The 23900-nt window shown below is 49.5% G+C and overlaps 1 protein-coding gene across 2 annotated transcripts in view; it reads right to left on the bottom strand.

Moving 5' to 3' along the window:
* The window catches only part of LOC116941206 (wolframin-like), a 52101-nt gene extending 29419 nt beyond the window's left edge, over positions 1-22682 (bottom strand). The window contains exons 1-6 of one of the 2 annotated variants that reach the window (XM_032951991.2): positions 22073-22682; positions 21333-21521; positions 16134-16222; positions 11005-11149; positions 2906-3109; positions 306-395 (exon numbers count right to left, since the gene is read on the bottom strand). In XM_032951991.2, the coding sequence (XP_032807882.2) occupies positions 306-395; positions 2906-3109; positions 11005-11149; positions 16134-16222; positions 21333-21384 (580 nt within the window). In that variant the 5' untranslated portion in view covers positions 21385-21521; positions 22073-22682. The remainder of the gene's footprint in view (positions 1-305; positions 396-2905; positions 3110-11004; positions 11150-16133; positions 16223-21332; positions 21522-22072) is intronic. The other variant, XM_032951993.2, reaches the window with a different exon arrangement.
* Positions 22683-23900: the final 1218 nt, after the last annotated feature.

Here is a 23900-nt window from a genome sequence, read left to right as displayed (position 1 = left end):
AGCTCTTTTTCAGAAGGAACCTGACCACAAATGGTAACCCAACGAAGTGGCACGTTTAAATTTATAGCAGCCAAACGCTCGAAGCGCATATTTATTCTAGATGGGGAGGGAAAAACCGGAGAATCCGGTGAAAAAACCATGCGACCGCGGGGAGAAAATGCAAACTCCAAATATACAGCAGACATCAGGGTCGAGATCGAACCCACGACCTCCTGCGTACCGGCGAGGTGGTTCACATCTCGCGACCGTGGGGTTAATGCGCATGCCCCCTCCTTCCCGCCACCTGCTCCTCGCACTACACTCACCAGAAGCGCAGACCGGTGCGTTTCGGCCGGCGGCACAGACACTGGGTGCCAAATGCTGGCGAAGCTTCTCCCCGTTTCCCTCGGGGACATCTAAGGCATCGGATGGACGAAGCAATTAAAAATGCGGACACTTACCGGGTACGCCTTAATACCTCCGCCGGCCCACGTGCATAAATCTCAGCATGCAAATGGGCTGACATCGTAAATTGGCTGCGCCGTGGTTTTGCTAAAAATGTCACCGGCCGTGATTTCAAATCACGGAATTATCCCCCTGTGTTGGCCACTGTGTGTGTGTGTGTGCACAGCGAGATCAGGCAGCCAACTGCTCAGCTGGTGGCGACCCAACCTGCTTCTGTGACCTTAAAACAATTATATCTAATTCACAGTATATACGCAGCGTCATCCTCAATTCGTCATTTGTACTTTTTATAAATATGCGTATACCAACACCGCTAACATCAGGCGCTGCTGAAGATCTCGTCTGCGAGCGGCGGGCGTGTGAGGCGTTTGCCGCGGGTAACCCGAGAGCGGCGTTCCGTCGCCCACAGAACAAATGTCGTTCGGCCACACCTCAGTTGGTAGGGCGCCGGGGGGTTGCGACCACACGCACGCACGCACAGCTGTGAATTCGAAAACGAACACGGTCCGATGCCTCAACATTGGCGTGATGTCTTTAAAATGAGCACCACCTGGCTGACGGCACAGCCACCGTCAATCTGCTGCTGCTGCTGCAAAAGGGCACCCCCACGGCCCACACCAAGGTGAGATATTTAGACGTACTGTATGCGCCTTATTTTCCAGTGGTAAACATGATGGCCCACAGGGGAGAGATGCAAATTCACGAATAAAAAGAGCCCTGTGTTGGGCCTGCCTTTGTAGATGTATGTACGTGTGTTGAACTTCTTTCGCAATGTACGTAACCAACCGTGCTAATTGGCAATCCATTGGGCTAAGAGTGAATTCCCGATGAACATGGGGTGTGGCATATGGAACCTTTTGGGGCATGCCAGCACGTAAAGCAAAACTCACCACTGTTCGGGCAAAGTTATTGCCCCTCTCCCACTGAAGAACAAAGGTTGATGTCAGGCGACACAGCTGAGGCTTCAAGGACTGGGTGGCGTTTCGGATGAATCTTCCCAACGTGCGCCAAGCAGGTCGTGAATGCAAGTGGCTCGGGATGTGACCGAGTGTGCCCTGGGGTGAATCTTCAGCGTCTAGAGCTTCCCTTCTACAGGCTTCTGCGGCGGGGACGATGCCGACCGTGCGCGACATCACCCACCGTACGGGCCCCGACGCTCGCACGCAAAAATATCCCTGCGATCCGAAATACTGCAGACGAGGGGAAGTCCCAGGGCTACTGGATACGATGCACTGTGAGCAACGTTACACGTCGGTGTGTGAACGCGGCAATTTCTGTCAGAACTCAACAACGGCGCGGAGCGCGTGCGTGCAACGGCGAGGAGTGTGTGCATGCGCTCAGCGCAGTGTCTGTCAGAACTCAACAACGGCGAGGAGTGTGTGCGTGCGCTCAGCGCAGTGTCTGTCAGAACTCAACAACGGCGAGGAGTGTGTGCATGCGCTCAGCGCAGTGTCTGTCAGAACTCAACAACGGCGAGGAGCGCGTGCGTGCGCTCAGCGCAGTGTCTGTCAGAACTCAACAACGGCGAGGAGTGTGTGCGTGCGCTCAGCGCAGTGTCAAAGTGGCAAGCGTGCGTGCGACGGACTGTGCTTCAGCTACCTGTGTAACGATAGATCAGTGTGCCGTTTTATTCAGGGACTACTGCTGCGTGGTGTTTTCATTGTGCGGTCTGGGACCGTTTTGTTGTTGTTTTTGCTGCCTTGCCCAAACTTAATGTATCTGACTTATAGAAATCATTATTTAGTTTATTCGCTTGTATTTCGTGACTTGCTTACCGTTCTCTCAAATTTGCACTCCTATTGTGTTTTTGTACTGCATTGTGTTTGTTGTTGTAAGAGCTTCATAGCTCATCGGATTTCTCCCCCAGTCAAAAAATAAAAGATTCCGATTCTAACATGGCCATGTGATCAACAGCGCACTTGCACGCGCTTCTTTGTTCATTTGCAGTTGTGGGACACGGCCAGCGTTTTGGGGATAATGTACCAGTCCATTTCCCCACCCCCTCCGAGCTCACGAAGCAATCAGCCCTCCGCCGTCTTATCCCTCGCCCTTCCCCTGCACCCTCCTGCCTGTTCTCGAGTTCACAACCTGTGCCCCCCCTACCCCCCCATCTTCTCATTGTCTCATTTGAGCCCCGTACTCTTACTTCCCGTTCGATTGCCTCCTACCGCTCACCCCCTTCCCCACTGATCTTAACAGCCAGCATCATTTGTTTCCACTCATGTCTGGTGCAAGTTAGTAGCGGAGAACACCGATCAATGATCAGAAACGGATGCAAACCCAGAATCCAGCACGAGCTTCCAGAACCTAATATTTTCTTTCCCTTCTTTTCTTTTCCGAACGTGCCCAGAGAGCAGCGGTCGACGGTACGGCGGACAAAGCAACGGGCGGAGACGACGCCCCCGTGCGCAGCCGGCGAAGCCGGCGGGCGGTTTGAGGCGCGAGGACGCGCGGCGCTCACCGGCGTGCGATTCGGCGGGCTCGCTCGTGCTGGGGGAGTCGGCAGGCGGAGTCGCGGCGGTGACGGCGGCGGCGGCGCTGCGCTGGAGCCTCCGCCTGGGGTTGAGCGAGGCGGCCATGCGGCGTGCGGCCTTGCGCAGCGAGCGCTCGAAGTCCGTCTCCTGCGCCAGCTTGCACGCCTTTTCCGCGTTCTCCGCGCAAATGCCTGTGGGCGGCACGCGTGGAAAATGTCCCTTTAAAGTTATGATACCATAAAATGTTGTGAAATGCAAATCTAAAATAAATTTTAAAAAACTATTTTTTAATTACCAGGTAAGGCCCACTGAGAAATGCAGCTTTTTTCAGAAGCAACCTGGCCACAAATGAGAGCTCAATGAAGTGGCCTATCGTTTGGAAATTTACTGCAGCCATATATATATTCTAAATGCGTGTCAATTCTAAACGTGGAGGAAAAAACCGAAGGACCTGGAGAAAAATCCACGCGACCACAGGGGGAGAGAGAGACCATGCAGACTCCAAATATACAGCAGGCGTCAGGGTCGGGATCGAACTCACGACCGTGGGACCCAAAATGAGGGCATAATGCCCAAATTGTGGATCCTCTGTGCAAACACCTACTGCATTGACCCTTCCCAGGCATCTCGTCTCTGGATGAGCCACCAAGTCCACCGTTCAAGGCACCGGGCCACAGAAGTGCGCCACCACGAGGGTACGAAAGAAGCCCATTTAAATTTATATTGATATTGGTCTCTTCCCTCCGATGGCTTCCCAGGTAGAAAGATAAATGTAAAATTGCTCATGAGTTTGCGGAGCTGCACAAAGAGCTTTTTTACACGTCGGAGATTGAGATAATATATACTCTTGAAGGGTGAAAGGCCGTGGCTTATGTTGTCATTTCTGGATGGTCCAATGATGTGACATCGTGACTGCTGTCAGAGCAACCCATAAAAAAACATCGCTCTGCACAAGGACACCCGAGAGCACAAAACCTCTTGCGACATTTCCTCCATATTCCATTAGAAACAACGGTATTCACATTTTACCTTCCAATTATTCTCAATTATATCACGTGTCCATTAATGAGATGAAAAAAAAGACCTGAGGCTAAAGGTTAAATATCAATTAAAAGCGGTTGAAATATCACACGCGCGCGCGCCTTGATTGAAGCCGGCTTCATTAAAGTGCAAACGCTCGCGCAACACCGGAACGGTGTGCCACCATTGTTCAAGAGACCGCAGCGCCCGCAACGCCACCGCCGCGTGACACCCGCAAACAGGAACACGCCGTTTACCTCATTTCGCATCATCTGCGTTTATGAAGGGCATATGCCACCCTCCCGTCCCCACCATCAATCACGGCACATCGAAGCGATAAAGGCGAGAGAAAACACCATTGTGGTTTGAAAACTGAACAGTTTTTTTTGGGATTGCTCGTTTATCACAACATATTTGGGTATGGGTGGAATGCCTGCTTGATGAATGAATGCACTTATCAACAGCATTAAAATTCGTACTATATGTAAATATACCGAAACATTCTAAACACAAAGGGCATTGTGAAGGCTATGCCAGACCGTAAGTCACAACCTCCTGATGTGTAGAATCGAGATCGATGCGAGGGTGAGAGGTGGCAGTGATATTTTTTTGGAGTGGGATAGATGGACTGTATGTAAATGAAATTAAACAGGCAAGCGAAGGATATTTGGAGGGAGACTTTTTCTCGTTGACATATCGGTCAATAGGAGACCAAGTGAATAATGAGGACTCCTTTGATATGCAGCCATACGTAGGATGGCTTTCGAGATGAAAGGACTAAACTCTGCACTGCATTCAGAGGAGGCCTGCGGTGTCTGAGCCCATAAGCTCGCCTTTATTGGGAATATATTTCACGATTCCACTTCTCTAAGCCCTCAGGCTTCCCAACATATGCCAGAAATTACACGGCCACATCGAAACCATGAAGGTCAGCATTGATACACCGGCTCCTTTAAAAATGCAATTATTAAATGTAATTTAATGACGATGGTTTTTTTTGTTTGTTTAGCCTTTCCATATGTGGCATAATTGCTTTACATTGAACACTAGCAAATGTTTGGCATAGCATTTCATAACATTTAATTTTGTAAGGGAAATCAATGAATTCAGTAGCATATCACATAATTTGTCACGTGCGACAAAGCGGATAAATGACATTTCAATTCTATTCTTGCGCGTGGCAACAATATTTCAGGAGCTAAATGCCAATGTCGAGAGGTCTGCTGGCCACGACGAGAGGGCTTCAGCAGAGAGAGAGAGAGAGAGTCGGCGTCGTCTTGCTGTTCCTCCTCCATTGAAGGAGCGCAGACCGCAGTGGGTTTATACTCCACGGATCATCGCGATAAAATAGCACGGGAAGTAAACGCGATGGTGCATTTCTGTTAGCATTTCCTCAACTATATCCCGATTGGCTTGTTTGTAGCCAAGGATAGAATAACGGTTTGTTTTGTACCAGACCGACTGCATCAATTTTCACCGAGTCAAATGCCTTTTCATAGTCTACGAACGCTCGGCGTCATGATAATTGATATTCACGAGCCCTTTCCAGAATACGATTGATACTATGCGCGTGGTTGCTGGTAGAGATATATTCTAATAAAAATCGTCTTCCTCACGTGGTTGGCTGGCTGGCCTCTAATTTATCCATTATTCTGGTTCCAATCATTTATTAAGAAATCATATATATATATGTGTGTGTGTGCAATTAAGAGACTAATGGTATCTAGTTCAGGTCAGTTTCAGCACCCCCATTTGTATCAAATAATTAATGAGAAATTATTCCACAATTCTCATATTTAATTTCTGTGTAATTGTTTTAGTAAATACGGTTGTTTATGATGTTCCAACAACTGGTCCTACTTAATTTACGATGATTATTCGGAGCATCTGGTCCAGGATCTCCATTTTTTCATACCGAGATGGGCAGTGCTTACTTTTTCAATTACAATCTGGTCATTTTTCTTCTTTGTCTGATAACAGTGTGAATCCTGGGATATGATTGTTTTTGCTACAGAGATCTGCATAACATTCCTCCACTAATTGTAAAAGTCTATCTCTGTCATGAGATACGGATTATATAGCTCTGCATGAAGGCAACCATCTGCGAATTGCCAATCATCAACCTCCTTTTCACTGCTGTCATGCTCCAACAATTTCCTCAATTACATATATTGCTCTCCGATTTTTGTTTATTCTCACTCGTTTTTGTTGTTCTTTTCTCGTTTTACAGACTGCTATTGTATTCAATCAACGACACATACAAAGCACGTGCTCTATCTGAAGAACCAAACCTTGCTGAACTGGATAGGGAATCGAGAGAGATAAATAGCGACATCTTTGGCCTCGGTGAGGCAGTGTTAACAGTGTAAGCGGAAGAAGTGGGATTCTCAAACTCTCTGCAGCGACCAAACGCGAGTCTCCGGTTTCAGGAGTGCATCACACGGAGTTGCCGAGCGAGCAAGACAGCACAGAGATCGGCTCAATTGGAAGGGCCAAAGACTGAAATCTGCGTCGCGATATCATGATAGGCCTGCGCCGTGAGCAAGGCCCTTCATCCAGCAGTGGGTATACTATGGTTATTGATGATGATGATGATGAAATAAACACTTAGGGCAATCTTGATTTGAAGCTTTCGTGACTGCAGGAATCCATACTCTTTGGTTCTTTCGGTAAAGTCACGCAGGTAAAAACCAAAGAGTACTTAGGGCAATACCAGGAATCCTGCCCAGGTTCCCAGGATTTTAGTGCTCTGCGCTAGGCATTACATTTCCGCTACCCACTAATTTACATTCAGTGTGTGTGTGTACACAAACACGCAGATTAATTAATACAGGCAGTCGCATATTATCACACGTAAATAATCTTGATCTGTCCTGTACCCCCATGATTTATAGATCCTGCCTTTGCCCCTTCACATACCACATGTGGGCAAGCTATTTTTTTTTACTGAAGTATTCAACGGGGAAGCGTGCGCTGATTTACGCGATGTCCCGCGGAGCTCACAGAGGCATACAGCGTGTGCTCGCCGAGGGTTAAGCGTGCTCCGTTTAGGGGCAATCAGAACAAACGGGTCCTCCGCTCTCTCACGAGGACAATAACCCATCATGCCTCTGCCACAGCAGCTGCCATTCTGCTCGTCAATATAACCGCCATATAATTAACACGTAATTCATTAAACACAGACACACACGCCGCAGGCTGAAGAACGGCGCTGTTGGGCTAACAAGTATCGCACAAAGGGGCCTAAGCACCAGCAGCCTTTGTGCGATTTCAGAAAGACCCTAATATGAGGACTTGAACCGAGTGTGCGTCATGCACAATATGCGTGTGGATTTGGTGTTTGGCTGCACCTGGTAAATTGTGACAAGGGACACGGTATAACTGTTGATATATTCTGGCAGAGGTGTGCTCTGCTCATAATGTACATGGTTAAGTTACTAAGCACAAATGCCTTAATCGTGCTGTTCATCACGATGACAGTGACGGTTTTGTTGAGCTTCTCACTGGAAGTGCAGATACAATGATTGTTCTCTACAAAATATCTTTTGGCATCACTGAAGAAAAACATTCATGTCCATTTATTGCACATATATATATACTTTCACACAACTGGGTGTGCATGAGTTAGCTCCATGTAAAACGGTTCACCGCGTCCGTTCATTACTTTGTTTAGCACTTATCACAAACATCTTCTCAATCGCCTCTGGTATACACTGTAACCAATGCAATCTTTGCCGCCATAGTCTACTAATGGGTTTAAAGCCACCCGTTTCTTTTACGCATTAATTCCGCTAAATCCCATCACTGGCAGTGGCCACAGCAGACTTGTCACGTTGTATTAATGTGAGAACGAAAAAAAGTTCACCCCAGGGAGACATGCACAATAGGCAGTACACCCATTCGTTAGGTGCAATTACAGCCACTTTTGACGTTGAAGCATTCAGACGTCTTCAGGCTCCGAGATAAATTTACATTCAGATCATATACCAACCGCCTCGTCTTCATAACCATCAGTGTAACGTCACACTCAACGGTAATGGCAAAACGTGGAGCGGGTACATGTTTGGTTGACAAATAGATAACGTTTTCGTTTGAGCAATTTTTGCGAGGAGCATTTTACTCGCAATATAATTGCAATAATTATTAAATTCTATACGGCGCCATTCCCACAACTGCGTCTCCAAACTCTGTAACAGTGGTCAGGCATTCACATAAAAGCAGGGAACGATTCCCAAAGTAGGAACTTGTGAACGAGGTTTAAGTAATTAAGTAGATAATGTGAACGAGGTTTAAGTAATTAAGTAGATAATGTGACGAAGATGTGTTTATAATGTTGAGAAGGTGGAACGCTCAGCTGCTCAGTCCAGCCGAGAGCACCGACCGCACTGGACGACACTCACAAGGGGGAGGGGGGGGGGGGGAGGGGGGTCGTGACTCTGAGCATCCGGGTCAGGCTCCGAACACAGTGGACGAGTATCTCCAGCGCCGTGTCGCTCGAGGCCTGCGTGGCCACGTGCGGGCCCGACGCCTGGCAGCAGAGCAGCATGGCGCACACGCAGTACGTGTGCGCTCACCTGGAGGGACACAGGTGAGCCGCACGACTCACAAGCGCCTCGCCTCATGCCGTCACTTGGAAGTGCGTACGTACGTTGAACTTCTTTGTCACCGTACGTAGCCAACCGTGTTAAATTGCAGGTGCTGATGAAGGACAACAAACTAAACACGAAAAGCAGTTCTAAAGAAATGATTTAAAAGTGCACAGCTCCAGTGAATTTCCTAACATCGGAAGGAAGAGCATTCCAGATGGCCCCAGAGCGCATCTGAAAGAGCGCGATGCAGTGGTCAACAAACTGGACACTTCAAGGCTATTCTTTGTATTTAGTGAATAAAGAGGCAAAACAAACCTCTCAGTCGGGCTAGACAACATTTTGAATGTTCTTTTTTTTAATTTCTGATATATATAATACAGTAAAACCTCGGATTGCGAGCATAATTCGTTCCGGAAACGTGTTTGTAATCCAAAGCACTCGTATATCAAAGCACTCGTATATCAGCTGTGATCACGTGACGCTCGGCAGACAAAGCGTATACACGTACACTGCTCGTATTGCAAGACCCTCGCTCGTTTACCAAATTAAATATTTATTTAAACATTTTTTTGCTCGTCTTGCAAAACACTCGCAGACCAAGTTACTCGCAAAATCCAAGGTTTCACCGTACACAACTTGTTGTTGTGTCACTCTGTGGAACACATGGGCCGTCAAATAGTGACGTCTTAATCAGGGCCCAACCCTATGGGCGGGTTAGGGTTACAAGCACAGGGTGACACTGTCACTCTTCGGCAATACCGAACAAGTCACATTCTAGCGATGATGTAATAGCCCCCACTCCCCCGTTACCAAACTGTCACACGATGTAACATCGTGCCCGCTGCACGTTGGCCCATTCCCGCACCTCCAATTAGCACGGTTTGCTACGTACGGTGCGAAAAGAAGTTCAACATACATAAACATACATGTGACTTATCTGCTGTAGAAAGTTCCAGATAGGACGTATGATTTGCTTTATACCGCTAAATCACCGATCGTGTGAGAGAAAACAACTTACATTTTTTAAATAAAATCTAAATTCCACACGGTGCCTCCTCAGGGTGACACTTGTGAAGAGGAATCAGGTTGGGAAACATTTAAATTTGCAGTTAACAAATGTAACTTCAAATAAGGTTGCGTTCATATTTGCCCCAGTAACTCTTATCCTGCACCTCCGATTAGCACGGTTGGCTACGTATGGTGCAAAAGACGTTTAACGTACAAGACAAGAATCTTTCGAGCACCGATAAAGGGCGGCACGGCACGTGAGGGGGTGGGTGGCCAGCACACCATGCCTGACTGTCTTTGTGTCCCTAGTGGCGATGTTTACACACCGCACCAGGTCCTCATTTCAGGCTGAGTTGACCTAGGGGAGGCCGAGGAACGGTTCAGATAATCGTCAACGGTGTTGGCCGTAAGCGGGAATCGAACTTGGGTCGCCGGGTTCATAGCGCAGCGTAGCGCTAAAGGCTACACCACCACGCCCTACGTACAACAACAACAACCGCCATTCGCCACTAAGTGGCGGTGACGTCACCACGACGCTTGTGCCAGGGCATGTGCACCTTGAGGCCACGTGAAGTGTCGAACGCCCGCGGGCAGGAGGTCACGGGGCAGACCCAAGTGCCACGGGTCGACTGACTAAGATGACTGAGATGGCTGGCTGATGCACCACCTGTGCCCCCTACTGTGCCAACCTGCTGTGCTTTAGCCATCCGGCGCTCCGCTCGTTGTGAGCGTCGCTCCTCCGCCCTCCGTTGTTGATGGAGGGCGACTACCTCCAACTGCCCAATAGCGTCCTTCACGAGCCTCCTCCACAGAGGCCGATCTTGACACCGCTGGTACCAGTCATCGGCAAGTCCACTCAGCTCCACGTCCTCCTGTACCACATCACTCCATCTCTTCTCTAGCCCGTGCCGCGCCCGTTTAGCCCCCTCAATCCGGGCGAACAAAAGCTGCTTCGGCATGCGGTGGCTGGGCATGCGGGCTACATGACCCAGCCATCGCAGCCTTGCCCGCCGGAGGAGCTCACCGATGGCACTTTGCCCAGATCTTTCAAGGATTTGTGAGCTCCTCACAAAATCAAGTCTGGTTAAACCCAGGATGGATCGTAGGCAGGCCAGCCTAAATGTTTTCAACCGGCGAAGATGCTCCATTAGGGGGGTCCACGTTTCGCAAGCGTAGAGAAGGGAGGGAATGACCGTGGCCGAGAAGACCTGGAGCTTAGTGTGGAGCGACAGACCAGGTAGCTTCCACACAGCGTTACGCAACCGATAAAAAGATATTGCCGCTCGACTGATTCGGAGTGAGACCTCTGCTGTTACAGCCACATACGCACATACATTATATGGCTACAGGGGTAGAGATACATCATTTAATCAATCAAACTAATTATTCAATGTGTGTGTGTGTGTGTCTTCTCCACGTGGGAGGAGAAACGCCAATGGGGGTTCGCTCGTGACGCGACGCGTGGCCACCTTTGTTGAGCCGCACGCACTGCTGGAGCAAGTTGGCGGCATCCTTCTTCCCCTCGGTGGCCGCCTTGATCAGCCACCCGACGGCAGTCCTGTTGTGATCCTCGTTGCCCGACTCCACCGCCTTCTTCAAGTATTGCTTGGCCACCTGGGGTGAACATCGCGAGGTTGACGGTCGATGTCAGAGGAAGAGTGCAAACAATGCATAACACGTAGCAATACTCTTTGGTTCTATTCGGTAAAGTCACGTAGGTAAAAAATAAAACAACAAAATGATGACGTTTTGACCACAACACAAGTGGCCTTCATCAGGTGAAGGGACCAACCTGTCCAGAGGACAGCGTTGGAGTGAATTAGTGGCATCCCAAACTCTCACGGTGGTGCTAATGTATTTGTGATGCTATTTGTGAGCTTGCACAGCTTTACATTTTATGCTAATTCCCTTGTCAAGGCGTCTTTTCTGTTTACCCACTCACAGCTTAAAGGAGGCGACCTGCGCTTGACTTTCTTCACTCCAACGCTGTCCTCTGGACAGGTTGATCCCTTCACCTGATGAAGGCCACTTGTGTTGTGGTCGAAACGTCGTGATTTTGTTGTTACATTTTTTACCTACGTGACTTTACCGAATAGAACCAAAGAGTATGGATCCTTGCAGTCACGAAAGCTTTAAATCTAGAACACGTAGCAATAGTCTAGCAATAGTCGTATTTTCTGTTGGGTGAGATCGCGCTAATATAAATGTGTCATTAACTCGGGTTTACTCTCCAACACACCGGTGTGCTGAATTAGTAACTAATTGACACGTTTTGTTCACGTGAAAAACCTTACTAATTGGCTGTGTCGGGTGGGGGTGGGTTCATGACACATTTACATTTACACGATCTAACCCAAAAAAAAAACCCTCTATATGGATAACACGGCGCCTGCAATTCAAGGTACGTGTTTTTTTCTCTTAATGAACACAGATTAATTCACATGTTTATGAACAAATATTCTCATTGCCAACAAGGCATACAATGATTTACTCTCTTCCCCCCAGCAATTATTGGATACGTTGTCCAGATCTGGAGTTTTGATTTGATTCAAGAATCAGTTATATTTTGTATTATGCTGTTTACCATCTCATGTGTTATTTCTTGAATTTCTGTCTCTTTTGCAACGATTATCTTTGCACTTCTAGCTTTAATGCAGCAATATCACACAATTTTGTACGGAAGTATCATTTTATGCGTGTGATTTAAGGCACGTACCATGAGTGTAAAACTTATTTACATGGATTAATCATGCCATGCCTCTTGCGAGCAATATCTTAACTGCTCCTGGATACCCTCTTCACAACAACCATCGTGAAGTATGGTCAAACAACTCCCATGACTGAAAATATGCGGGAGGCCTATGGAATAACATGGTGCTGTAAATGATAAATTATTTTAGATCTTGAGGAAGAGGCTTCCGGTCTCAAAGGGATCTTGTCTGGTTGAAAATAAATGTCAACCAACAAAGCCATCCTAAACTTGTTTGGTTCAACTTTGATAAAGTGAAAACATGTCAAATCTGTGCAACTTTTTTTTAAATCCAATTGCATAGTTCAAAGATACTGAGAAAGCATTTGAAACATAGTTTGTGAAGAGTAATGAATGCGTGGTTAAGGGGACAAATATGCTGGTGACAACATTGATCTGGCACTCCTGGGAACACGAGTTTTAATCCGGGCAGCAGCCACTCGTGAGCAAACAACATCTCGTAGTTGGTGGTAAATTGATGGTCATGGCCCAATGAACAATTACTGTATGACACGCTTTCACATATCCCAGTTGTGAAGACTACACTGTCAAATACAGCGGTCCAGTGAAGTGCAGTGAATATTTTACCCGGCACGAAGGAGCACAATGTGATGAAGTTGGGCAAGCGAGGCCGTTGCGCGGTACCTACTCGGAGGGTGGGCAGGTTTGGACACTGGGATGACCGCCACAATTGACCATACAGTGATGGCCAGAACACCCATTGGTTAAGAGATGCATGCGGGCATGTGACTGAGCTGTGATTGGCTTAACTTACACACGTGGGGAAAGTGCAGTAGCTGTGATGGGCTTAACTTGCACACGTGGGGAAGTGCAGTGGCTGTGATTGGCTTAACTTGCACACGTGGGGGAAGTGCAGTGGCTGTGATGGACTTAACTTGCACACGTGGGGGATGTGCAGTAGCTGTGATGCGCTTAAGTAACAATTGCGGGAGAAGTGCAGCATCACTCATTGGAATTGCACGTGTGGAGGGGGAATGACTCGTCTCCCGAGCAGGGGATTGACTGCTTCCTCACCACTGGCCAACTTGGCATGCTTTTCAAACACTAGGGATGGCTCGGGGCCGTGTTGAAAAGGAGAGCTCAGAGCAAGCAGAGGACTCCGAGACACCAACAACTGCCGGCAGCGGAGAAACGCAGCGGCGGGGGATTGAAGCCGGGCAGAGTCGGCTCAACAGCCACCGAGCATATTGATATAGTGCAGTTTAATACTGGTAGGAAACGTAGTGGACTGGAAGCCCAACCGGGATTAATTCACAGGAGGCAGGGGATTGTGTATGTCTGTGGATGTCTGTCCACGTGGGAGGGGTGGGGCTGGGTGGAGAGGGGAGGGAAGGGAGGGGCTGGGTGGGGAGGGGCTGGGTGGGGAGGGGATGGTGGGGAGGGGCTGGGTGGGGAGGGTGGGGCTGGGTGGGGGGTGGGAGGGGTGGGGCTGGGTGGGGTGGGGCTGGGTGGGGAGGGGCTGGTCACCCCGTGGTGCCCTTATATGGACTGGAAGCCCAACCGGGATTAATTCACAGGAGGCAGGGGATTAATTGTGTATGTCTGTGGATGTCTGTCCACATGGGAGTGGTGGGGCTGGGTGGAGAGGGGAGGGTAGGAAGTGGCTGGGTGGGGAGGGGAGGGTGGGGAGGGGTGGGGCTGGGTGGGGTGGGGCTGGGTGGGGAGGGGCTGGTCACCCCGTGGTGCCCTTATAAAACTCAACGTTTAACCTACTCACGCCGGCTTGTGCCCGCCCTCACAGTCGGGCATATTTGCAGAATACACCACGTGGTGCCGCCATTGACCCTGGCCATTGACTGAGCAACCCAACGTTCCTACCAGCTCCCTCCGCAGGAATGTGTTATGCTGTAAGCCAGGGTCCTTGAAGTGATAGGGAATCCCTGTGTAGATTTGTGGCTGTCAGGGTCAGGGAGTAGGGTCAAGAGCAGGAGCAGGGCAGGGTTCAGCACAAGTAGCAGGAGGAGCTTTAATACACTGGAGGCTTTCACGACCACTATTTTGCAGAAGAGGTTTTGGGTTAGATCGCGTGAAAATTAGTGTCATTAAACCTGCCACCACCCGACACAGTAAATTACTAAGGTTTGTCATGTAAACAAAGCATCTCAATTAGTTACTCGTTCAGCACACTGGTGTGTTGGAGAGTAAACCCACAACATTTACAATTGGAGTATAACGTTTCGCCAGCAATTACAACTCGCATCATCAGGCGGAGAGCCATGAGCTGCCCCCTGTGGCAAGAAGGAAGTGGTGCTACAGTGTGCTGCCAAACGTGTTGAAGCGGAACCCTTCCGTCTGTGGGGACGGGTGAGTGAAGCGTTGGTGAACTGGAGCCCTGGATGGTGTTGAGTTATTGGCACGTGTCGTGAAGGGCGCTGCAAGATCTGACTGTGTCCGTCCGTGTGCTCGCCGAGCTGCATTGGCTTCCGGTTGCCGAACGAATTCATGATAAGGTCGCACTCATTTACACACAAAGTGCTTGCCACAAATGAACCACAATACCTCGCTGATCTCGTCAAGGAACATAAACCATCACCCGAACTCCGGTCATCTTCGCAGCGGCTTTTGGCCGGCCATCAGCCGTCTGGAACGGTCTTCCTTCCGATATTAGGAAGCTACTGGACAGCCATGAGATCTAGATTGAAAACTCATTGCTTTAGAACTTGCTTTTTGTATTTAGTTTGTTGTCCTTCCCCCGCACCTCCGATCAGCACAGTTGGCTTCGTACAGTGCGAAAGAAGTTCAACATACATACACATACATACATCTGGCGAAAGTGCTCAATTGTGGTGAGCTGACGCGGGGTGCCGTCTGGTGGCCGGTGGAAGTGGTGCGAGAGATCACTTTCGTGATAAAGGTGGAGCTCTCTGGAGTTTTGGTTTGAGGGGAGTGATGGGCCTAAGGGCTCCACACCGATCTTCAGAACCCAAAAGCATAACCAAGGCCAGAAAAACATCCCAAGAGTGAAATCTGAGCTACTATAGTGGGGGACATTCATCCGTATCCAGAAGGCCGTCCCAAACAGCCTCGGTGGTGGCTGAGGCAACCTTCTAAGTTTGTGCGAATTTGGAAACGTGCACAAGTGGGTGTTAGGCGCGTGTGCGCGCACTTCGGCTGTTCTTTCTTGTGAGTCGGTTGTATGAAGTTCAATGGAAAACCGTGCCACCCAGTGGAATAAACGGTGGCCGGCCAACAAAATAAAGACAAACCGACCCCTTGCTGAGCGTCGTCACACACAGGTGAGAGCCGCTGTGACTCCACCCCAATCGTGCGTGCACCATGACCACCTGGCTGACCGAATGGCTGCGACGCGGCCAACCAATCCCAACAACGGAAGGCCCTGGATGCCATCTTCGTGCGGCATTCAATTACTTGGCGCTATGCCCTTCTGAATGTGAGCATGATTTGGAAGAAAACTTGATTTCATGATTACGATTAATAGATCAAAATATGTACAATAACCGTTTTTAAACTAAACTACTATATTTTTTTTATTTCGCCAGGTAACGCCCACTGGGGTATATAGCTCTATTTCAGAAGCAACCTAGGTACAAATGCTAGCCCAAAGAAGTGGTTTATCACGTGTAAATTTATAGCAGCCAAATACTAGAAATGCACGTTTCTCAATGTGGAAGGAAAAACCGGAGGACCCCGTGAAAAATCCACGCGACCACGGGGAGACAGAGAGAGAGAGACACACAAACTCAAAAATATACAGGCGTCAGGGTCGCGATAAGACCCACGGCCTCCTGCACACCAGGTGAGGTAGTTAACGTCTTGCCACCACGGTGCCCCATGATGCAGTGAAGTCCCTTCCAACCCCAAGCTCACCTCTATTTGGGCATGTGCATCTTGCTCGTTGGCTCGCTGGAGCAGGCTCTCCATCGTGGGCCGCTCAAGTTCTCCCTGAGGAGTGGCCACTACAGACGGCATCGACCACACAGTGCAAGGTGTCAACAGAGCCCTGGAAATGAGGTCCACCTTTTGCAGAACATTGAACCCGTGTGCCAACTAGAATTCGGCGAGTCACAAAGCACGTAGTTGTAATGCATCAAGCGAAACAAGGAGCACAAGCAAGAGAGCTTCTTCCGCAGAACAATTTGTGATGTATGCCATAAAACTATTTTTTATTTTACCAGGTAAGGCCCACTGAGCTACGAAGCTTTTTCAGAAGTGACCTGGCCACAAATGATAGCTGAAGTGGCTTAATCACGTGGACATTTATAGCAGCCAAATACTCGAAGCACATGCTTCTAAATGTGGAGGGAAAAACCGGAGGACCCGGAGAAAGTTCCACGCCACCACGGGGAGAGAGAGAGACACGCAAACTCCAAATATACAGCAAGCGTCAGGGTCGGAATATGTAGCACCAGATGTTACGTGGTCCACAGCCATGCATGTAATTAGATATCCGACAGAAAATTCTTTCCAAATCATCGTCCACTCATTCATTTGATTACTCCACAGCACTCTCTGGTATGTTGTGTCGTGACCGCCTCTACAGTACTAGAGGGTAGCCCTATCCCTATGCATGGGAACTTCATTCGTCACATGCAACTCACCAGATGTCACTCACCAGAATTTGGCCCTGCCCTTTCTGCCCATCACCTCTAGCCACTCCCCAACTGGCCCTGCCCCTCTCCCATTGGCCACTCCTCTACCCCTGCATTTTCTCAATTTTGGTCAGTAGTTTGACCGAGGTTAAACATTATACGTAACACATAGGTCAAACTGAATAACAAATACTTTGATCCTGGATTTTTCTGATCATAATGAGCCGTTGCTAGACTCTAGGATAATTACTCAAGCGCTTTGTTTGATAACCAACTAAAGGTTGTACACTCAAAAATGAACGAATGTGATGGTAACATTTAAAAACAATTCATTCTGAAATGAATTGGTGACCCTAAATTTAAACCTAAAACTAAACTTTTTAGATTATTTGTACAGGTAAGGCCCACTGAGTTACATAGCTCTTTTTCAGAAGCTACCTGGCCACAAAAGATATCTCAACGAAGCGGCTTATCATTGTACGGAAATTTAAAGCAGCCAAATACTCTAGATGCACGTTTCTAAATGCGGAGGGAAAACCCGGAGGACCCAGAGAAAAATCCACGCGACAACGGGGAGAAGTCTTCTTTGGTTCTTTCGGTAAAGTCACGTAGAATGAGAATAAAATAATAAATTGATAAAATAAAATAACGCAATTTATTATTTTATTCTCATTCTACGTGACTTTACCGAAAGAACCAAAGAAGATGAATCCTTGCAGTCACGAAAGCTTTAAATCGAAACGGGGAGAAGGTGCGAACTCCAAATATACAGCAGGCGTCAGGGTTGGGTTTGAACCCACAACCTCCTGTGTACCTGGCGAGGTAGTTAACATCTCGCCACTGCGGAAGTCGAGTTTCCGTGGTAGTGAACCGCTGCATAACTACGAACGCTACCTGTACAATCCTCTCATGCATCACGTTCAATCGGCAGGTGGTGTGCAGTGCGGTTAAGCGTGGGTACTGCTACCCCTTCCAATACGTTTGGCCCACGTGGAAAACGTAGGCCAAATACCGTACCTTCTAGAGCTTCCTTTAGCGGAGGTAATTCCGCCGGCAGTGGCGTGAGCGATTGAAAGGCAGCATTTTTTTGCCATTTTTAAAACGACTTTTATATGAAAGATTGCTTCATATGGAGGAGGTTCCTCTGCCTCCTGAGTGACATTAAACCTGAAAACCATCTCTCTTTGTGTTGCTTTCATTGCAGGGCTGCACATATCACACTGTTATCTAAACATTTATATGAACCGGTATAAAATTTGTTCAACACATTTTTGGCGGGGAAAGTTGGTGGGTGGGTGGATACCTTCGCCTCTTGAAATCACGTTTCACAAAAATAACTAATAATGTATGGCCTAACACAAAAACAAGAAGGGCCATTACCCGAAACGTCGCCTTTTATACACAGTACATATTTTTTTAGGTAGTGGAGGTTGAGGTTTTTTTTTTTTGGGGGGGGGGGGTTTCTGGTAGAATGTGGATCAACCCTTGAGTTCAATCCGAATCATTCTTTGGGCTGTAGGTGGAATCCGATGAGCTACCAAGCTCTTTTGTTCCACGGGTATCCCAGGTACGGACGTGTCCGCAAGTTCACAACTGCAAAAAACAACAATAACCCATGGGTGTGAAGACGTGGGACGCGGGGTGGGGGACACAGCCTCCGGCAGGCAGTCTATTTATTTCGTGGCGTCTGCCGGGCTCTGCGTTGCGAGTCGACGCAGGCCCGGCCCGACTGCAATGCAGCACCGTGGGGTGCGGTCTGCGGGGCTTGGATCACGACAGACGCCACTCGGCAAATGGGGAACAGAAAAAAAAACATCTCTCGAATTGCATTCCCCTGGCACAGAGAGCGAGAGAGAGAGAGCCCCGTTTCTATAATGGGTCTCATTTTATAATGGTGACCTGGCTAGGCATGCGACACCAAACACAGTGCAGTTTAAATGCCCACGTGTATGTAATGCCATGTCGTGAGAGACTACTTTCAGTCGCTACAAGAGACGCTGTTGGCACTGCTGTGGTGTGTAGGGAGGGCTATGACGGCCACGCTTGGACAAGGCTTCAAACCAGCAGTGGGGTCGATCGTGGCCGATGTCGACGATGGTGTACAGCATGAAGTGTGCACACAGCAAGTGCTGGATATGGGCGTCCCGTGTGTGTGTGTCGTCGGTATATGCGTTAGGCCAGTGTCAAGGCCGTGCCCGCATACTGCGCTGCGAGTACACTGGAGCCACCGGCCAGAATGATCAAGGCACATCGGCGTTGTTTACCTTTCTGCCCTCGTCGATTACAGCTCACTGGGACAATCCATCCCTTTCGTAGGATGCACACGACGACAGCGTTGAGAAACGCAGTGTGTGTGTGGCCGTGTACCGCACGTGATGCGGTGAACGCTGCAGTGCTTCACTGCAGGAGGAGTTTGTTTGACAGAACGCACTATTAGGGCCGCGCGCATTGTGCGACCCAACAAACTACTTCAGTCGATTACACGAAGAATGAAGACGCAGGCCCCGCTAAATAGTCGCGTCTGTGTGTGTGTGTCTGTGTGTGTGTGTCTGTGTGTCTCTGTGTGTGTGTCTGTGTGTGTGTGTCTGTGTGTGTGTGTCTCTGTGTGTGTGTCTGTGTGTGTGTGTCTCTGTGTCTGTGTGTGTATCTCTGTGTGTGTGTCTGTGTGTGTTTCTGTGTGTGTGTCTCTGTGTGTCTCTGTGTGTGTCTCTGTGTGTATGTCTCTGTGTGTGTCTCTGTGTGTGTGTCTGTGTGTGTGTCTGTGTGTGTGTCTCTGTGTGTGTGTCTCTGTGTGTGTTTCTGTGTGTGTCTCTGTGTGTGTCTCTGTGTTGTTGTTGTTGTCTCTGTGTGTGTCTGTGTGTGTGTGTCTGTGTGTGTGTCTCTGTGTGTGTGTCTGTGTGTGTATCTGTGTGTGTCTCTGTGTGTGTGTGTCTCTGTGTGTCTCTGTGTGTGTGTCTCTGTGTGTGTGTCTCTGTGTGTGTGTGTCTCTGTGTGTGTGTCTCTGTGTGTGTGTCTGTGTGTGTGTCTGTGTGTGTCTCTGTGTGTGTGTCTCTGTGTGTGTGTCTGTGTGTGTATGTGTGTGTGTGTGTCTGTGTGTGTGTGTCTGTGTGTGTGTGTCTGTGTGTGTGTGTGTCTGTGTGTGTGTCTCTGTGTCTGTGTGTGGCTGTGTGTGTCTGTGTGTGTGTCTCTGTGTGTGTGTGTCTGTGTGTGTGTCTCTGTGTGTGTCTGTGTGTGTGTCTCCGTGTGTGTGTGTCTCTCTGTGTGTGTGTCTCTGTGTGTGTGTCTCTGTGTTGTTGTTGTTGTTGTCTCTATGTGTGTCTCTGTGTGTGTCTGTGTGTGTGTCTGTGTGTGTGTGTGTCTGTGTGTGTATCTGTGTGTGTCTCTGTGTGTGTGTCTGTGTGTCTCTGTGTGTGTGTGTCTCTGTGTGTGTCTCTGTGTTGTTGTTGTCTCTGTGTTGTTGTTGTCTCTGTGTGTGTCTGTGTGTGTGTCTGTGTGTGTATCTGTGTGTGTCTCTGTGTGTGTGTCTGTGTGTGTGTCTGTGTGTGTGTGTGTCTGTGTGTGTCTCTGTGTGTCTGTGTGTGTGTGTCTGTGTGTGTGTCTCTGTGTCTGTCTCTGTGTGTGTCTGTGTGTGTGTGTCTCTGTGTGTGTGTGTCTGTGTGTGTGTCTCTGTGTGTGTGGCTCTGTGTGTGTCTGTATCTGTGTGTGTGTGTCTGTGCGTGTGTTTGTCTGTGTGTGTCTCTGTGTGTGTGTGTCTCTGTGTGTGTGTCTCTGGGTGTGTGTGTCTCTGTGTGTCTCTGTGTGTGTCTCTGTGTGTGTCTCTGTGTGTGTCTGTGTCTCTGGGTGTGTGTGTCTCTGTGTGTGTGTCTCTGTGTGTGTGTCTCTGTGTGTGTCTGTGTGTGTCTGTGTGTGTCTCTGTGCGTGTGTCTCTGTGTCTGTCTGTATGTCTCTGTGCATGTGTCTCTGTGTGTGTGTCTCTGATTGTGTGTCTCTGTGTGTGTCTCTGTGTTGTTGTTGTCTCTGTGTTGTTGTTGTCTCTGTGTGTGTCTCTGTGTGTGTCTGTGTGTGTATCTGTGTGTGTCTCTGTGTGTGTGTCTGTGTGTCTCTGTGCGTGTGTCTCTGTGTGTCTCTCTGTGTAGCGGTTAGCGCTACGCTTCGCTATAAACCTGGCGACCCGGGTTCGACTCCCGCTCACGGCCAACACCAGTGACGATTATCTGAACCGGGCCTCCCCTAGGTCGACTCAGCCTCAAATGAGTACCTGGTGCGGTGGATAAAAACATTGCCACTGGGGAGACAAAGGCGGCCGGGCGTGGTGCTGGCCACCCACCCCCTCGTGTGCCCTGCCGGCCTTCACAGGCGCTGCTCGCTAACAGCACTTGCCCCTACAGTCTGTTACAGTCTGTTACAGACTACACGGGGGATCTCTGTGTGACAAGACGCAGTGACAGGCGCTGTGCTGGCTGCCGAACTTGGGAACCTGCTGTGTCGGTGGCCGGAGGGAGATCCGCGCTCTCGGGATTCGTCCCCATCGTCGCTCAGTGCCAGGCTAGGTGCACCTCGAGGAGGCCCAGGACGGCGGGCGTGTCGGCGGAAGATTCCTTCGGCGCCTCGGTCACCACCGTCTCGGCCGCAGCTACCACCAGCAGCAGCAGCAGCTCGAGACCCCCTGCGGGTTACAACGCGGCCGAGCCTGTTGCCCAGTGTATGGCAGCGGCGAGGAAGGCGGATGATGATGATGAGATAGTAGCAGGCAGCAGTATGGGGCAGCAGTGAGTATGGGCAGCAGTGAGTATGGGCAGCAGTGAGTGGCAGGCAGCAGTGAGTATGGGCAGCAGTGTTGGGGCAGCAGTGAGTATGGGGCAGCAGTGTTGGGGCAGCAGTGAGTATGGGGCAGCAGTGAGTATGGGCAGCAGTGGTGGGGCAGCAGTGAGTATGGGCAGCAGTGAGTATGGGCAGCAGTGTTGGGGCAGCAGTGAGTATGGGGCAGCAGTGAGTATGGGCAGCAGTGAGTAGCCGGCAGGCAGCAGTGAGTAGCCGGCAGGCAGCAGTGAGTAGTCGGCAGGCAGCAGTGAGTAGCCGGCAGGCAGCAGTGAGTAGCCGGCAGGCAGCAGTGAGTAGCCGGCAGGCAGCAGTGAGTATGGGCAGCAGTGTTGGGGCAGCAGTGAATATGGCGCAGCAGTGTTGACGGCCAAGTCCGGGAGGGCAGCAGTCACCCACAGGCAGAGAGAGGAGAGAGCCGTGAACGCGCGAGCCTCGTCCGCTGACAAACACTGACGCTGATGATGATGATGCTGCTGCTGCTCCTCCTGCAGTGCACCACCCAAGTCGGTGTTTGTTTCCGGGTCGCTCAGTGCGCCCCAAGGGCCGCTTGCTGCTGCTGCCGCCGCTGCCGCCACGTGGCACCGGGGCTCGCCAACAGCAGCGCTGGGGAAACAAAGGCGGCCGGGCGTGGCGCTGCTCGTGCCGGCCCTCGTGCGGGTGCGAGCCACTCTCCACGTCGGATTAAGCTCGTGCGGGGCATGTAGCGAATGTTATAAAGGGTCCCTGAATATATATAAAAAAACATTAAAACACAAATGTTTTTTCTCGCATAGTAAAGTAATTTGCAATACAGCCAGGTAATACGACAAAGCGATAACTTTAAACACCCAGTCGTTCATAAAAGTTGAAGGCGGTATAGTACTATAGTAATGGAGCAAGTGCAGAATCACTGAGCCGGAATCGATAGCTTGAAAGCGTTTAGCGCGGGGCCCTTGAAAGTGCGGGGCCCGTAGCTACTGCATATGTAGTAGCATCTACTACATACATAGTAGTACATACTACGTATGTGCCTTGGTTCTAGCCAAGGCAATTTTTTCACGTCTCCTGTTGCACCGATGTAAGGACTGGCACCGTGCTTTGTGCAGAGTCACGTGGAAGGTGACGTCCACGGCGTGGGGGAGGGGAGCGGTGGCGCAGTGGTTAGCGCGCACAACTCCGACTACGAACCCGGGTTCCATTCCCGCTCACGGGCAACTATTTTTTACTTTCCTGGGCCACCACCTCTCCCCGCCCCGTCACCCCACTAAGTCGGCTCGGCCTAAAAAAAAACGAGTACCGTAAACCTAAAGACTGGGGAGACAAAGGCGGCCGGGCATGGAACTTGCCACCCACCCCGCGCCTTAATAGGTGCTCGCTATCAGAACTTGCAGTGCCCCATCGTTCTGTTGTTAGAGGTGACACGGGGGGACCCGTTTGTTTATTTTCAGCAAAATGAGATACCTCGATATGACGATATAACAACAACAACCGCCATTCGCCACTAAGTGGCGGTGACGTCACCACGACGCTTGTGCCAGGCTATGTGCACCTTGAGGCTACCACGTGAAGTGTCGAACGCCCGCTGGCAGGTCACGGGGCAGACCCAGCAGGTGCCACGGGTCGACTGACTGAGATGACTGGCTGATGCACCACCTGTGCCCCCTACTGTGCCAACCTCAGTTTAACACGTAGGCTTTCGCGACCAATATTATTCATAATAAAGGTTTTTGGGTTAGATCGCGTTATTTATAAATGTGTCGTAACCCTCCACCACCCGACACGGCCAATCAGCAAAAAAGTGTCACGTTGACAAAAGACAAATAGTTCACTACTTTAGCCCACCGGTGTGTTGAAGAGTGAATCCACATTTACAGTTTGAGTACGAAGTTTCGTTGGTAATTACATCCAGCATCATCAAGCACTTCGCCAGAATGGTAAAGCCCTCACTTGCTCCCGGTCTTAAATAGAGCAGCAGGGTGACGTCATCATTTAACTCATTTCAGGTGCAGTGATTTGAGGCGGAGGGGGGGTATTGTAATTATATAATCGATTGGTAATCAGTCAATGGTTGTGATTAGCAATGAGTTGTAGATTAGTAATTAGTTGTAATGTGTGTTATTGTGATTATATGCTACGTTAGTAATCCGTTAATTAGTATGTTTCCCCTGTAAGGAATTGTAATATGTATTATTTAATAATACGCTTCCAAGCCGCACTAAGCCTGTAGCTGTCAGAGCGATTAAAA

This window comes from Petromyzon marinus, chromosome 11, assembly GCF_048934315.1.
Source record: "Petromyzon marinus isolate PM22_M1 ecotype Great Lakes invasive population chromosome 11, UKy_Petmar_22M1.pri1.0, whole genome shotgun sequence".
Classification (NCBI taxonomy): Eukaryota; Metazoa; Chordata; class Hyperoartia; order Petromyzontiformes; family Petromyzontidae; genus Petromyzon; species Petromyzon marinus.
The sequence above is the reverse complement of the archived record's forward strand: the minus strand, read 5'-3'. Positions and strand labels throughout refer to the sequence as shown.